This window comes from Lepisosteus platostomus, chromosome 13 (assembly GCF_059453375.1).
Source record: "Lepisosteus platostomus isolate fLepPlt1 chromosome 13, fLepPlt1.hap1, whole genome shotgun sequence".
Classification (NCBI taxonomy): Eukaryota; Metazoa; Chordata; class Actinopteri; order Semionotiformes; family Lepisosteidae; genus Lepisosteus; species Lepisosteus platostomus.
Genome location: NC_142623.1, coordinates 4,258,074 through 4,274,599, shown reverse-complemented (window position 1 = coordinate 4,274,599; position 16,526 = coordinate 4,258,074). Strand labels below are relative to the sequence as shown.

The 16,526-nt window shown below is 44.2% G+C and overlaps 1 protein-coding gene across 7 annotated transcripts; it reads left to right on the top strand.

Moving 5' to 3' along the window:
* Nucleotides 1-1,286: 1,286 nt before the first annotated feature.
* srrm1 (serine/arginine repetitive matrix 1) lies at nucleotides 1,287-14,525 on the top strand. Of its 7 annotated transcripts, none has more exons than XM_088602659.1 (18): nucleotides 1,287-1,376; nucleotides 2,733-2,822; nucleotides 3,076-3,198; nucleotides 5,314-5,484; nucleotides 5,743-5,852; nucleotides 6,169-6,378; nucleotides 6,542-6,757; nucleotides 7,064-7,183; nucleotides 7,523-7,794; nucleotides 8,559-8,639; nucleotides 8,924-9,007; nucleotides 9,206-9,350; nucleotides 9,609-9,650; nucleotides 9,905-9,997; nucleotides 10,541-11,035; nucleotides 11,534-11,723; nucleotides 12,167-12,343; nucleotides 12,777-14,525. In XM_088602659.1, the coding sequence occupies exons 1-18, from the start codon at nucleotides 1,356-1,358 to the stop codon at nucleotides 12,882-12,884; spliced, it is 2,748 nt and encodes a 915-aa protein (XP_088458785.1). In that variant the 5' UTR covers nucleotides 1,287-1,355; the 3' UTR covers nucleotides 12,885-14,525. The 7 variants fall into 7 exon arrangements, with proteins under 7 accessions (XP_088458785.1, XP_088458787.1, XP_088458783.1 ...); XM_088602661.1 differs by having other exon boundaries at nucleotides 8,921-9,007; nucleotides 12,784-14,525; XM_088602657.1 differs by having other exon boundaries at nucleotides 8,921-9,007.
* Nucleotides 14,526-16,526: the final 2,001 nt, after the last annotated feature.

Below are 16,526 nucleotides of genomic sequence, written 5' to 3'. Positions count from 1 at the left end.
CGGAAATGAGCCATATTGACTAACCATCAGAGATTCCCAACAGGTTGGGGTGGAATATTTCAAATCTAACAAAAAAGAATTCTAGTTATTGGCTAAATTTATAAGAGCTGAGGACTTCCAGTTAATCCTTTATTATTGGGGAAAACTACAATTGTTCAATGTCCAGGTAGGATCTCTGTACTCCACGGACTACAAAAAACATGGCTTTCCAAAATGTATTCTTAACTCCTTTCCCCCCACATTTGTCTTTTTCTAGAAACAAAACATCCTGTCATTTAAAATCATGTGCTGTGTCTGGGTGATGTTAGACAAGTTATACCTGCTATAAAGTATGTGACAAAGCTCTGGATGATTATGTAAATACGGAAACCAATGTAGCATTAAAAGATTATTTTCTGTGGAAAGATTGAAGTCTGATTTAAACTCATGGAGGATTTGAGCAGTGAGGACACCTGGGTAAACATCAGGGGTTTCTGCCAGCATCTGCTGCACTGGAACTGTATGACTGTGGAACCCAGAATGTAGGCACTGACATACACAGAGGGAATCACGATTCATACGTCATCCCTCATCATTGGCATCGTCTTGTGAACCTGTTAATAAAAGATCTACCAAATTTGCGATTAGTTCTGGAGCTCTGCTGCTACACCGTGACTCACACTGCTGCTCCGATCTGTGAGGCTCATGGTCTTCAGGGAAACGGATGAGTCCTCATCCCACTACAACACGATTTGATTGTCAGTTTTGTATATCATGATGCTGGAAAGTAATGCATCATCTTCAGCACATTGACAAGTTTGTAACACACTCAAAGCAGAGTGATTTTGTGTACGGAGCGCAAATAACCTTCACAGACCTGCCTGTTCGTACCTGCGTTGCTATCAGTCTGTTGAGGGTGAACTCATGGGAATATCGACATTTAGTTTTGTAAAAAAAAAATCACGTTTTGGAACATTTTAGTGATATTTGCAGTGAACCTTCATCTGTCAAATAATAACTGTAACGGTGGAGTTATGGAGTCGTTTAGGCGTTCAACTTTAAAACAGCTGATGGCCACGTTTCAGAGCAATTGGCGCTCCTTGATAGGTTTGCCGGGGAGTTTTGGACTCTTGAGAGTTTTGTTTGGATTTGCAAACGACGGTGTTAAATGTGTTGAGGCGCCTTGAACCTGCTGTTTAAAGGTTCCGCGGAGAGCCGAGCTCCAGTGCCTGAGGTGTAAACGCATCAATAAAGTTACGCCGCCTGGTGGTTATTTATGGTCCTACACGAAGGGGGGGGGGGGCTTCTTCCTGCATTGCATTGTGGGAGTCGTGGGCATTTTTCTTTCAGAGACACATTGCACATTTCGGCAGAAGATGGACGCGGGTTTTTTCCGCGTAAGTACATGTCTTCTTTTTGGCTAAAAAAAAAATGGAATTTCGAGTTTATTGTTCTGCTTATTGCAACCTAGGCGTCCCCTCGGCTCGGTTTCCGGAGCCAAAAGCGTGGCTTATCCAGGAGCATTTTTTTTTTCCTTGTGTACTTCATGCGCCATCCCGGAGCAACGACATGCAATGGGAGAATAAAAATGGCGGCTGTATGTGAATTCAACCGGGGATCAAAATCATTCGTTGAAAATGAATTGGAATCTGTATTGTCTCATGTTGTCTTGAGGGTGCAATTAATAAACGCGCACATCGTTTTTGAGGATGTTCTTTCTGTACTTGTTAATCTTTAAAAAAAAAAACCTTCAGAGCCCGTGTAGGGCCTGTGTCGACAAGCAGTCAGCCAGGGTGCAGGGTTCGTTTGAATAGACTATGCCCAGATCCTTCAAACGTTGTGTTCGTGTGGCTGCGGAGAAATGTTGAGTTCAGGAGTTTTTTTTTTTTAATCTTGTGTGCTGGAAAAAAAAAACCCCTCAGCGGCCTATAACGGAGAAGACAAAACGCGATCGGGTATTTAAGCGTCTTGACCTGTGCGGCAACATCTACTGCGTCTTCTGGAGAAAAGACAACTTTCTCTGGCTTCGCCTCGCCGTGCCTGTTCGCTCCTTGGGGACTTAGGTGTTGGGAAGTGACGAGGGAAAGTCACCTTTGAAGTACACGCTCACATGTGGAGGAATATTGCTTGAGAGTTTCCGTCGTGTGATAACCTCGGTTTTTTTTTAAAAAAGCTGCCCTTAACCAAATCTATCACGCCTCACGATGTGTGCGAAATGCTGACAGACCCAGTGAGTTTGGGGAGCTCAAACTTTTTAAAAAAATGCAACTGGGCTCGTCCTTCACTAGTCATTGTCTTATACTGTTACCAGCAGCCTGAAGAGCTTTTCAACTTGATGGCCTTATTCAGAGATCCCTCCCGGAGTTTAGCAGATATTCTGGTTTAGTAAATGATATGGCTGCTACGAAGACTTGTAGGTTTCATTGTAACCTTTTGTTGTTAATAATAATAACAACAACAACAATTTCTTGCATTAGGAATTTGTATTTTCACCTACCCCAGCTTGCTCTCCATGAGACACACAGACAGGGAGAGAAGCTGGAGGTCATAGTGCAGGGTCAGCCGTTGTACAGCACCCCTGGAGCAGTTGGGGCCTTGCTCAGGGGCCCAACGGAGTAGGATTCCTCTGCCGGCTGCGGGATTTGAACCGGCAACCTTCCAGCCACAGGCGCAGATCTTATCCTTTGATGAAATTGTTCATGTGAACCTGTGCTGAAACCTAAAACCAGAGTCTGTCTGTATTTTCTTACCAGGGCACGAGTGCGGAGCAAGACAATCGCTTCAGCAACAAGCAGAAGAAACTTTTGAAACAGCTCAAATTTGCAGAATGTCTCGAGAAGAAGGTATGTGAGCATCTTCTAATTAATTGTTGTTTCAAAATATTCTTAGAGACCCAAAGGATCGTCCTTGGTCACCTGGGGTGTCTACTTGCGATAGGCTTGCAGTTATATATTGTTTTGCAGTTCTGATCAGAAAACAAGATTCAGTTTAGGCTGTGGACACAAGGTGTCCTCCAGTGTTTTTGAGTTTATTTTTGATTTTGTGGTAGGGTGACTGTTTTGTAGATGTGTGGCTAAATGTCAGCTTTCTTTTCAGGTGGATATGACCAAGGTGAACTTGGAAGTCATCAAACCATGGATAACTCAAAGAGTGACAGAGATTTTAGGGTTCGAGGACGATGTCGTCATCGAGTTCATTTTCAACCAGCTGGAGGAAAAGGTAACGCCGTCGAAACAGTTTCTTCTTCCTCAGATTCTTGTTTTGTAAAGCAGTGAACTAGTTCTTATTTTTTTGTGCAAGAGGCGGGTGGGTGGTTGTGAGAACTAGAGAAGAGTATTTTTTCTAGTTGAGAATTCACTTTTTATAATATAAATTTACTGCTCTAGGAGGTTTTGTTCTGACTGCTGAGGTGAAAGGAAATGAAGCTATATGTATTTGAAAGAAATGTTGCTGTTATATGTAACAAAGTGCCTTTGACAGCAGTTTTCTAATGATGATGTGATTTATGATTTAAAAGGCCTGAACCAATATGGATGTTATTCCTTGCGTCTGAAGTATAGCACCATCACCTAATTAGGTCACAGCAGAGTGAGTGTCCAATGTCGCTCTGACCCAACTCCCTTGATGATGCAGTGTGTGTTTGGAGGTGAGTTGTGTAAAGTGACCAAAAATTCCAGTGACGAGCACTTGGACAGATCCTTACACTGCTAAACCACCTACATTTACCTGTGGCTAGATATTTATAGACGGTAGCAGTATACCTTTTTAAAACCTGTATGCAGTATGCCTGAATTGTTTCCGGTTTGCTGTGTTCCAGTTATGATGGCTGATGGCGAAGACAGCCATCCTTTTTTTCCTCCTTCACTGTCGGGCATGGTGCATGGTGTAAAAAGAAATACTGCTATATTTATTGGTGAAAGGAAAAATACTACATTGAAAGTGGCCTGACTGCACTTTTGATGTCAGATTATTTAGACCTGCTGACAAGGTCTTTTTAAAAAAAAAAGTAGCAGTGATATTTATGATTCCTCACGTGTATGCAGACAAACTGATAATGTAGACATTGGCGTTCATTTGCCTAAAGTTGATCTAGCTCCTAGACCCTCTATATCTTGAGTTAATATGCCTTTTGTTTGACCTTTTGACTTTTTGTGTGAAAATAGGCACTGCTTTTTTGGTCCATATTGAGGTATGCTTAAGACTTGTTGATTTGCTTGCCAGGCAGAATAGCTTTTTAAAAAAAAAAGTCAATGCAAACAGTATGTAAAGCCGATTGTTGACATTGGTTCAAAGTGTATTTTTTAAATCAGACGTAGGGTATTTGCCTTTTGTGAATGCTCAATGTTACAGAACACTGCCTTGATAGGGTTTGTGCTAAACTCTCTTGTAATTCTCTGTTGCTGAAATTAAAAGCGAAATTTATTTTTATTTTATTTTTTAGAGTGATTTAAAAAAAAATTCAATTCTCTTGTGGCTGTGTACTCATTATTGCTTGTTCGTCTTTTGCAATTTAGATAAATGATATAACATTAAGCTCAAGGTGGTTGAGTTGCAGTAGGGAGGCGGAAGCAAGCCAAGGGAACATCTCTCTCTGCAGGAGACTTGGCGAGTCCATTTCCAAGGGTTCCACCTGGGGAGAGAAGACGTCAGGACTGTGTACTTGCTTTGTGGCGTTGATGCGCTTGGCTCTGTGGATCTTGTTGCTTGAACGAGAATGACTTTCACGAATTTTACTTTGGGGGAAAAAAAAACAACAACAACTCGCTGGACATTGTAGGGAATAGCTGTGAGGCTCTTGGCTACTTAACCCTTTGAAGACAGTATCCCAGATACGTTAGTTTTGTATCCTGTGGATGAATTGCAAAAGTGTAGCTCAGGGTTTACTTGTTGTCATTATTATGATGTTCCATTGCATGCAGGAACATTGTGTTTAGTCGCCCTTGTATTGTCAACGCAGCTGAGCAGTAAGCCAGAATGTATGTCAAATGAGTTTCCAAAACGAGATTAGCTTTAAAAAAAGGGGAATTTGGTTATTTTTTTTATAAGAGTTAGTGCAATAGAGGTGCTGTAGCACAGTTCTCTAAGTCAACAAAGGGTTAATAGGCCGTATGGACTCTTTACTCCCTGTGAAGGTGAGCAAAAAACAGCTTTTCAGGGTTAGTGATATTAGACAGCTAAAATGGGGCTGGCTTTTATTTTATTTTTTTTCCTTGTTATGGGACCATAGGAAAGGCTATGATTAGGAAGAGATAGAAGGAAGAATTAGCCCACTGTACCTCTTTTTTTTCTTGTTCAGCAACCTGTTTTTTTTTTTCCACCTTGTATCTGTTGCAGAATCCGGACAGTAAAATGATGCAGATTAACCTGACTGGGTTCCTGAATGGAAAGAACGCACGGGAATTCATGAAGGATCTGTGGCCCCTGCTTTTGAGTGCCCAAGAGAACATTGCTGGCATACCCTCTGCCTTCCTGGAGCAGAAGAAAGAGGAGATAAAGCAGAGACAGGTGAAGTGCATGTCAGATGCATGGAAACATGTTCAAACCTTTAGTTCTTGCTGGAGGCATCATTTTTTTACAAGTATAAAAAGGCAGCCGAAAAGCTGTAGGGTAAGATGAGCCTTTCCATCCCCTAAATTTCTAACATTATGACTGGACTCTGAAGTTTTGGCGAAAACATACCTTTTAAAATGTAGGCAATCGAACTTTGCGCTGTGCGCGCAGTCTTTGTACAGACCTGGTCCTAATTCTGTCTTGCGGTTGCAGATTGAACAAGAAAAGCTGGCGTCTCTGAAGAAACAGGATGAGGAAAAGGAGAAGAAGGAAAAGGAGGACAAGGAGAACAGAGAAAGGGACAGATCCAAAAGCCCACGAAGGTATGCGGAGCAGTTCACATGGATATGAGTATTTGAATGGGCTTGAATTCTTCCACTGTGGCGGGGTTAAAGTTTCCAAGCACTTTAGCCTGGAATTTTATCCCGTTTTTAGGTTTTGGTCCTTAATCATATGCTCTAGTGGCTTTTACGTTACTATTAATTTACTCCTGAACAGTTGCAAAAGCCAGTTTCACAGACCCAGAATCCTTTGATACTTCCACGTGTGTTGTGTTAAGAGTCTTTGCGCTGAAATGGGGGAAAGGGGAGAGGGCGCTCCTTGCAGGCGTGCTGAAGAGGGTGTTTGATTTGACCGCAGGAGGAAATCACGGTCCGGCTCCCCCCGGCGGCGCTCCCCGGCGAAGCGCGACCGGAAGCGGAGCCACTCGCGGTCCCCCCGGCGCAGGACGAAGAGCCCCAGCAGCTCGCCGCTGCGGCTGCTCCGAAAGCCGGAGCCGCAGCTACCCGAGCCCGACCAGTCCGAGGCGGTGAAGAAGGACCTGCTTGTACAGGAAGCGTCATCGACGAGGTACTGTCTGACTTCTTGTGTTCCTGCGTTTCGTGCTGTTGACTGCCGGCGGGCCCCTGGTTTTTCGGAATTGAACGCTTTACTAGTTTATTTCGGTCGCGCTTTTGGCTCGGTACTCTGTCAGCCTGACTGAGACCGGCCTTCGCTCTTGGCCCTTTTTTAGTGACGTTGTAAAGGATGTCAAGCCGGACTCCGTGGCGGAGACGAAGGAGGCCTCTCCCGAGAAGCCGTCGAAGAAGGAGGAGAAGCCGAAGCCGAAAGAAAAGGACAAGGACGGCCGGCGGGACAGGAACCGGCACCGGTCGCGCTCCCGCTCGAAATCCCGGTCCCGCTCCCGGTCGCACTCCCGCTCCCGGAGGCGGCCCAGATCCCGCTCCAGGTCGGTGGCCTTCAATCCTCTCGCTTGCCCCCTTCTCGCCATTTCATCGCCGGCGCACCTTCCCGACTGGGCTGGTCCTGAAATTGTGCGCTTTTGATTTAATCGCCCCGTGCTCAAGCGGTTGATATTTGTTCGTACAGGCTGTCATGCTGTGCTCCTGAAACTGGTGAGACAGTTACATGAGTTGCACTCTGCCCTTCCCCGTGGTGTTCATCCCTTTGGCATAGATCAGTACGGATGACTTCTTTCTTGATAACGTCAGACTCATTCCTTAAAGCTAAACTGAGTCTGTCTGTCTCGATTTAGATCCTACTCTCCACGGAGGAGGCCGAGCCCAAGGAGACGCCCCTCGCCTCGCAGGAGAAGCCCTCCCAGACGTCCCCCTCCACCTCCACGTCACAGGAGAAGCAGATCCCCCGTCAGGAGGTGCGTGTGATTTGTCTCACTTCTGCCTTGGGATGCGTTTGTCTGGGACTTCTCTTACTGTAATCGGGGAAAAATCGAAATCTTTTGAATCTTCAAAACAAGTTTTTTTTCTTTCTTTTGCCGGCCACAAGTTATTTCACAATCAAGCTAAATATTTCTTAGACATCACAGTTTACAGTATATTACAGATGAATCCTTCCAAAATTAGTTTCCTGTTCGAGCTTTGTTTTGCCGAACGATACGGGTATTTGTACAGCTTCCCCGGCGGGTCTTGTCTTTCCGTCTGAGACAATGCGAAGAAGAATGTTTTGACGGTCGTGTTTTTCGGCTTGCTTGCAGGCGACGCTCTCCCTCCCCCTCGTCTTCCGGGAGCAGCTCGTCGTCCTCGTCGTCGCGCTCGCGGTCCCCGCAAAAGAAGGCCGTGAAGCGCGTCTCCAACACGCCGCCCCGCAAACCCCGCCGCGGGTCCCCGTCGGCCAGCCCGGCGAGGAGGAGGGTCAGGACGCCCCCGACGGCCAGCTCGCCTCCCAAGAGCCGCCGCTCCCCGTCGCCGCTGCAGTCGGGCCGGGCAAGGAAGGGTCGCGGCTCCCCCTCCCCTTCCAGAGCCTCAGGTAGCGCAGGGGGACTCGCACGAGCTCCCGATGAGGTGGTCTGCGGCTTCTTTTCTCCTGTCATCCTCCAGACATAGTCATTTCTTTAAATAGCTCGACTGGGGTGACGAGAAGAATCTGTAGGAAAACCGCAGTTCTTTCCTATTTGGTCTCCATATTTGCCTCCAAAATACAAGAGGCTTGTATTTTCTGCTTCCAGACTCGAGGCGTTTTTTTAAGGAACAGGTTATTAAGCGATAAGGTGCACCTTCTCTGTGGGCTTAGAATTGGATAGGTCATCCCTTGTGGCATAAGAACACATGGTGAATGAGGCTCTTGGACTCAATTTCCTCTATTGATGTGGAAAGTTGATATCCTTGCACAGGGACAGAAGAAAGTAAGACGTGTATTGCATTGCAAGAACCACTGGCTGACATCCATGGCTTCTGTTTTTGTTAACTTTGCTTCCCTCTGACCTGTCGAAAATATCCTCTGTTCTTCTCAGGTAAACTTTTATAAGATCCAATCCTCAGAAACCTCAAAAAGGACTGGTGAAAAATGCACCTTCTGGGGGGGATTAAGTTCACGCCTGTGCTAGAAATCTTTCTCGTTTAGCCCTAGCTGAATTAGGACGTACAGAATTGAATTGGTTTTCTGATGGGTAGAAAAAATTACATTGTGTAGCAGGCAATAGTGTTCAGAGTGCTGATAAATTCCGTGCTTGCTGGAAAAGCTACAGTGAAAGTATTTTTAAAATTAATTGCTCTCTTGCTTTTTTTTTAAAGCTGGAAAACGTAAACCTGGTACAAAGGTTGAATCGCCATCACCAGCCCCAAAGCCAAGAAGATCAGAGCCTTCGGAATCAGGTTTGTTTGTTTTTTTTTACTGTTGTTGATCACAAATAAATTCAGGTCGTGGGCTTTGTATTAAAATAATTGCTGGTTTCTGCTGATTGTGGCCTGTTCCCCATCGTTTATTTCAGTTTCAGCAGTTCCATGCTAAATTTTTTTGCTTCTCATTGGCTTTAAGTATGAAGTGAAATTCAAACATTCAATCTCTGAAAGCATTGTAGCACTAGTGTGGAATAGATGTGCTCTATGTAAAATAAGATTTATACTGAGTACTGAAGGACATTCCTCTGTTACAGAAGATGATAAAGGTGGGAAGGGGGCTACAGCAGATTCTGTGCAGCAGAGACGTCAGTATCGCAGACAGAATCAGCAGTCTTCATCAGGTTACTTGTTTTTCTTTAAATGTTATTTTCATGCACTAACGTTTTGCAGTAGTACATTGGTAGTGTGCTTGCAGTGTTTGTCAGTTTTTATTTCTTTTACGAACATCTTGTGCTTTTTTTTAACCCATAATGTCCCATTGGCGGTTTTCTTTTTGGTTTACCGTTGCTTTCCCCCCCCTTTGAATTTGGTCTTGGCAGAGACGGGCTCCTCCTCTTCCTCTGAAGACGAAGGCCCCAAAAAGACGGGGGCGCGGAACGGAGAGATCAAGAGGAGGCGCCCTCGCTCGGGCTCCCGCAGCGCCTCCCCGTCGCCCAGGAGGCGGCACAGGGAGGCGTCTCCGAGGTGAGCGGGGTTGAGGGCTCTGTGCCGTCTTCGTGCGGGGAATGACGAAAGTCCGTTAAAAGAAAACGCGTCTGGGCACGCAGAAGCCTAGTGTCAAGACGTTTGTCCAAGGGTTCGTCCAGCCTTTCTCGCTGGTGCCGAGGACGGTGTGGGGTTAAAGTCTCAAGCTTGAAAAGGAACCTTTACCCCCCCCCCACTGCGGTGTCTTTGTTAAATCTTTAGTGGTGATGGCTGGTTTCTGTTCTTTCTTGCTGCCAGGATGCCGCTTGGAAAGAGGTGGCAGTCACCAGTGGCTAAAAGGTTGGTTAGAATATAGTATGCTGTTTCTCTGATTAGCAGCAGCCTTGCGCGCTAGGCTTTCCTCGATGCAAACCCAGTAAATGATTTGCTTCGCCGCACCTCCTTATTCCGTGTTGCATTTGAGTAGCGGTTTACGAAAAGGTGTATTTAGACTCCGTCCGATTTGCACCCGGGAAAAAAATGTTGCGCTGCGAGATGCGTCGGTGGGTGTCTTCGGTCACTGACCTGTTGAACGATGGGCGATTGCTTTCCAGGCGCAGGAGAAGCCCCTCTCCCCCAGGAAGACGCCACCGATCTCCTTCCCCGCCGAGGCGCCGCAGATCTCCATCCCCTCCACCCAGGCGAAGGCAGGTGTTTCCGGCATTCGTGTTTGTCTGAGAACCTCTCTGGGGTCCCCCGTGGATAAGCTTAAGGGCCTGCTGTTTTTGAATTTTTTATATTTGATCCATCTACAAATGTTTGTCATTGTCTCTTATTTCAAAGTCGGCGTTAATCGTGAAATCAGCTGCTCGTGTAGGGAAAAACATAGAGAGCTCTTCAGTTGCACTGCAAAAGAACAGTATGTGGATTTGCGAGTACAACTGTTTGTTTTTTTTTGCTTCTTGATCACTTGTGTTTTGAGGTTTCTTGCAAGGGTGTAAATATGGCTTTTTATTTTTATGGTAAGGCCACAGAATGCTGTCCGATACTTTGCAAAACATGAACTATTGGTGTCATTTTTCTAGTTTTAAGGTGAATCATCTCTATCGTAAAAAAATGTTGCGATAGGTATCAGGGTGTTATTTTTATAGGAGAGGTTTGTTACACCTCACTAACTTGTCAATCTCCGCTTACGTGCCAGTTCACTGTTCCGTGTGATTGATGCGATTTGTTTTATGGTGCTTTTCCAGGTCCCCGACTCCTCCACCTCGCAGGCGCTCCCCCTCTCCCAGGCGGTACTCTCCCCCAATTCAGCGCCGCTACTCTCCGTCTCCGCTCCCACCGAAGCGGAGAGGGTCCGCGTCGCCCCCTGCCCCCAAACGTCGCACGTCTCCTTCCCCGGCCCCCAAGCGGAGGCCCTCCAGGTCGCCCCCTCCTAAGCGCAGGAGCTCCCCGCTGCCGAAGAGGCGCACCCCACCTGCCTCTCCCCCCCGACACAGGAGGAGCCCCCCCCCAGCGGGCCGGCCGAACCGAGACGCTCGCTCCCCTCCTGTCCACGGCAAGCGCCTGTCGCCCTCGCCCGCGGGCCGCGGCCGCGCGCTGCGGGGGTCCCCGAGCCCCCCCCCGCGCCGCATCCCCTCCGGCTCTCCGCCTCCCCCGCCTGTGAGGCGGCAGCAGTCTCCCTCTCCGACTAACAGGCCCATACGGAGGGTGTCTCGAACGCCAGAACCGAAGAAGACAAAGAAGTAATTTTCTCCCGTTGCATAAATGGTTTTGTCCAGTTAGAAAACAGTGTCTTTCAGCTCAAATCGTTTCAGTTATTTTCCTTTAGTCAGGTATGTAGAGAAAAAAGTAAGAGGTTTATTCCCTGCTGAAAAGAGAAGAAAGAAAACAACGTTTCGGCCGTGGAGCCTCCTTCTGTTGACGTACCTTAAGAAGGCTCCACGCCCAAAACGTTGCGTTTTCTTTTTTCTCTTTTCAGCAGGGAATAAACCTTTACTTGTTTCTTTGCGGCCTACACATGTTGATGCAGCTCCCCACCTGAACTACTACAATATGTAGAGAGCCTTCTTTGTGCAGTAAGGGAGTTTAATGGGGTTGGTTGTCTTGTAGCCTTTGCGATAAGAGGCGTACTTTTGTAAATTACTTGAATACGTTTCCGAGGCTGAGCCTTGCTTATTTCTGAAGGGTGTGGATTTCTGGCTTTGCTTTTCATTGTGCGTCTTTTTCCCTTTTTCTCCAAGGGCATCGCCAAGCCCCCTGCCTGTGAGGAGGATGCCCACCAGATCCGTGTCCCGGTCTCCAGAACCAGCTGCCAAAAAGCGCCCACTAGCTCCCTCTGCTTCCCCTTCTCCGTCTCGGTCAGCCAGCGGGTCCCCTCCCCCAGCGGTTAAAAAAGCCAATAGCGCCTCACCAAGTCCATCTCCTGCAAAGGTACAGGCATCTTTTTTTTGTTTTTTTTTCTGTAGTTTCTGTCGTTTAAAAACCCTTTGGATGATAATACACTGAAGTGGATGATTAAACATTTCAAATGACAGACAAATGCCCCTCTCCCCCTTCAGGAAATAGAAATGTGTGGTTCACAGTGCAGTCTTCTACTTTAATTGGTCTGCAAAATACGTTTTCTGACCACTATTGGGGTTAAGTACCTAATTTTATTGAGGCACGTGGGAGATCGTTCATATTCTAACCAAAACGTTAATTTAATTCAGGTCCACAACAGAGATTTTACAGGTTGTGGCGCTTTCCCTAAACTCAGTAGATGTTGTGATGTATCGGACATATTAAGCCGTACGGATTTTGGGGAAAAACCCCGTCTGATTTCTCACCTTGAGGGAGTTCAACACGTCCACTTATTCTCTGTTCGTTTTCTCCAGAACTCTGACCAAGAAGCCGGTGGCAAGAAAAAGAAGAAGAAGAAGGACAAGAAACACAAGAAGGACAAAAAGCACAAGAAGCACAAGAAACACAAGAAGGAGAAGGCAGCCATGGCGGCGGCTGCCGGCCCGGACGCTGCTGTCCCAGAAGCCCATCCCGACTCGGATCCCAAGAAGGTGAGGTGTCTTTGGGAAGAAATGAGAAACGAGAAGGAGGGTGGGATTTTGTACTAAACGAAAACTTGGTCTGGCTTTACATGCCCAACTTTAGGAATCGGAAACGGAATAACTTGCTCGGTGCCCGTTTTTTAAATCGGTATGCTGAAAGCATTTCGTCGTCCTTTGGGTGAAAATGTCTTAAAGCTTCATACCGTACATGTTCAGGTGCTTCATTACACTGGTTTGCGTACGCATTTTCATAATAGGCCCCCCATGGCGCAGAATTCAGCGGCTTGACGTGAAAAATAAAGAATTGGTAGAACAAGTCTCCAAAATGTTCCTTTGGAAACTGGGAAATGACAGAAACGGACCATTTGACTTCAGGTCCTTTGGTCTAGTAGAGTTGGAACACCCTGTCTTTTTAATGTAATCACTACGGTGTTTTTTTAAGGATTCAGACAGTGAAGCAGAAGACAACCTTGATGACTTAGAGAAGCACCTGCGAGAGAAGGCCCTGCGGTCCATGCGGAAGGCTCAGATGTCCCCCTCAGATTCTTGAAGATGCGGAATGCTCTGAATGTCTCGGCATATTTGTTTTTTTAATTTGGTCTTGTTCACATGGTTGAGCTTTAGAACGTACAGTTTGTTGTTTATCCCCCCTTATCTACAGAGTTCTTTTTGTACAGAAAATAGGATGAGGTTTTCATGTAAGAAAAGAGGCCAAAGGTTTACCTGGCACCCCCCCTCTGCTCCTGGTTTTGCTAAGCGAACGGAGACTCAAGCCTGTTAATCCACGACCCTTCCTGATCCTCCCCCCATCCTGCTTCAAGATGAAGGGCATTGAAAAATACAGGAGTTGTCCTGGAATTGGCTTTAAGTGCGAAAAATTACACATTGCCCGCTTCCCAGTTAGAGGAACGAATTTAATTCTGCGTGTATGCAGTACAGCACTGAAAATGACCTAAAACCCCTTTTGATTTGCATGGATCAGACAAGGAACAACCCAGCCTTGGTTAAAAGGTGTCTTCTCTGTAAAACTCATTTGAAATATTAAATTGCACTCCTGTAATGCTATACATTTCCTGTTAAGTGCTGCTTTTATTTTTCCTTCATTTATTTTTTGGCTCCTTAATTGTAGTTTTTTTAAATTCCATGTCATGATTGTGGATTGCATACTGGGGGGATGGTGTACGCAAAATGCATTGCCCGGAAACTAAAGGAAAAAACACTGGATTTGCTTTTTATGATTGTTTTGCTAAAGGCTTTAGTCAAAGGAGAATTTTACTTTGTATACTGCCTCTGGTAAAAACCGAATAGCTCAATGATGGATGTTAGGCTTTAGCTGATGTGGTTGTTCCAACATCCACAATTATTTTCAAACTTTTTGCCTGTGGGAGTTCATTGGATCTGTATTTAAATATACTGCTCTTTTCATCCTTTTGAAATTAGTTTTTTTATATCAACATTGTGGTGTGAATGGATTTTTTTTAAAGTTGTCAATGGACTCTCAAGTCTCTTGAGGATAATATACACAAGTATGATTGATTCTTCAAGCTTGAAACAACCTTTCACTGTGAAGTCATTAAAATGTTTTGTCATAGAACCTTGAAGAACCTAATTCCTTTGTTGTATATCGTAAATTTAATGGATATGGGAGTTCATATAAACATTCATGGCTAACTTCTACATGCAATAATTGGAGAACAGTTTTTCATGCATTTTACATCCCTGAAATTTGTTTTAATTGGAATCTTGCGGTCTTGATTAATGCAATTCTAAGAAATTGGCTACATGTGTGGATTGTTTATAAAATCTCTCCCAACAGAGGGCGCATTTTCACAATTGCATATAATATAAGTTAAACAGGTATAATAAATGGTTATCCCCAGTGAGAGAGTAGTCAAGTTTACTTTTTCATTAAAAAAATTTTTTATAGCAAATATTTGCAGTAAAATGGATTCAGACATTTTGAGTTTCTCAAATAGTTCTGGGGACAGGGATTTCTTGAGCTCTGCAGTTTAACAGGAATACTGTTTTGTAATAGTGTATGTACCAGGAGCAGGATAAGTAAGCAGGTGGATTAAAAGTGACCAGTGTCGATTTTTTTAAAAAAATACATTGTTATAAATAAATAAGATCTCTTGATATTTTTGGTAAATGGACCGCACTGTTCGAGGTCAATAAATGTTTTCGGTGAAAAGTTTTGATTTTGATCTTTTGCATACACCTATATAAGCACTTATATATGATAAATCAAATGGAATTGCTATGTGGATTCCCCGAATGAATTAAATATTTAGTATTATAGGGATGTTGATTTTTTACCCCGTTTTACAGTGGCATATACCTAAAGCTTTCCTTTATGCATGAGACAGCAGTAGTAGTTATGGCTGTCATATTTTGTTATGCCAACTATTAGATTAAATTATATACGAATCATTGTTTGCAGGTGTCGTTAAGAACTGGTGTTTATGTATCCTTTACGAACTCTTTTGCAACTTCACTTGCACAGATCGCAGGAATGTCATCGGTTTTTAGGACTTCTAAAGTGACTTTTCTGTGCCTCTGAATGAATAGTGCATTGTTGCATATTTATGTTTGACCAGAGCAAGCCTGAGTTTTTGCTGTTGAAAAACATCCTGAAGGTAAACATTTTAAAGCTACAATGTGAATCCTAAACACCCAGAGTATTTGTATTTAAGTGTTAAAAGGATGATTATTAAATAGCAGTATGTTTATTCCTTGATTTACAAATCCTCTTGGATTTAGTGTTCAATTTTCAGGTCTTCAGAGCACCCTGTTCCTTTTCCATGTTTATGCCTGTGAACACATGCTGTATTGCTAAAAACCTTAAATCTTGCATGGCTTCTGGTTTATAATACACAAGGGTGGAAATGAATCCTAGTTAAGTTTACCTATTAAAAACAGGAAAAACGTAATCTCTTGGTGGAGATGCAAAAAGCATAATTTGTCAAAGTTTAGATTTCCACATTGAAAGGAACTAGAGCTACATATGATGTAACTGAAATGGCTTTAACAGTTTTTTTTTAATTTTAGCAGTATGGAAAAAGTGGATCTTTAGGGCCATTGTGACACGATGTATTTTTATATGATGTTGGTCAGCATGTTGAAAATGAACCTTTCCTAACAATTACCAACTTTTCAAATGTACAGTGTTTGTTGAAAGTTCAGGAAGAATAAACCTTGATGTTACAAAATTCCAGGTTTTGTATAGCCCTTCTAGATTGATGTATATTCTGTAAAAGCATTAGTCTTGATTTGAAGGAAACTTGATAATTACACTCCACATTACGATTTAAGCTTGTGTCCCTTAACTCGGGTGGGCACATCGAATTTTGACTCAGAAGAGCAATAGCAACAATAACAGCTTAAAAAGATTTGAAGCACTGAAAGTGACTTGATTGACGACACCAGTCATTGTACTTTACAAGACAAATTTGGAGAAATGTTTTCCAAGATAATTGTAATTTTCTTTTTGCGGTAGCTGATTACACAGGTTCTAGCATTGTTTTTTCCCCTTTGTGTGGATATTTAGATTTCTTCCAAGTCAAAACGTCGAGAACATACATCTGTACAGTACTTGTCACATTCTTCAAATAAGTGGCATGTTAAAAGGGGAAGATGTCCTCCAAGTTACCATTATCTCCTGCGTTGATGTGCTCTAGGCAGCCAGTCAAGGTTATAGATAGCAACTCCAGCGTGTTGGTATTTATGAGCCACCTTTGTTAACCTTTTGGGTTTTGATTATTCGGATGCCAAATGCAGTATGAGAAGCTGTGTGGCCAGGTGCTCTACAGTGAATGTCCCTATATGCATGTACTGCTCCAGCTTCTGTGGCCACAAAATACTCATTTCTGATTTCTCTTGTAATTTTTTTAACACTGAACACAAATCAGAGATGCATATTCAGGCGAGGGTCATTTATATTTGCAGCTGGGTGTTAGGGAAGGACTAAGAGTGGCTTGTGATTAAACCAGGGGACTCATCAGAAGGAAATCTGATTTTGACGAATGACCAGTGTGATCTGAAATAATTAATTGCTTACACTTATCCACTCATCCAGGTGGATGCTGCACATTGGTGGTGGTGGAGGGGAGTCCCCATTACCTGTAAAGCGCTTTGAGTGGAGTGTCCAGGAAAGCGCTATATAAGTGTAAGCAATTATTATTATTACTTATAT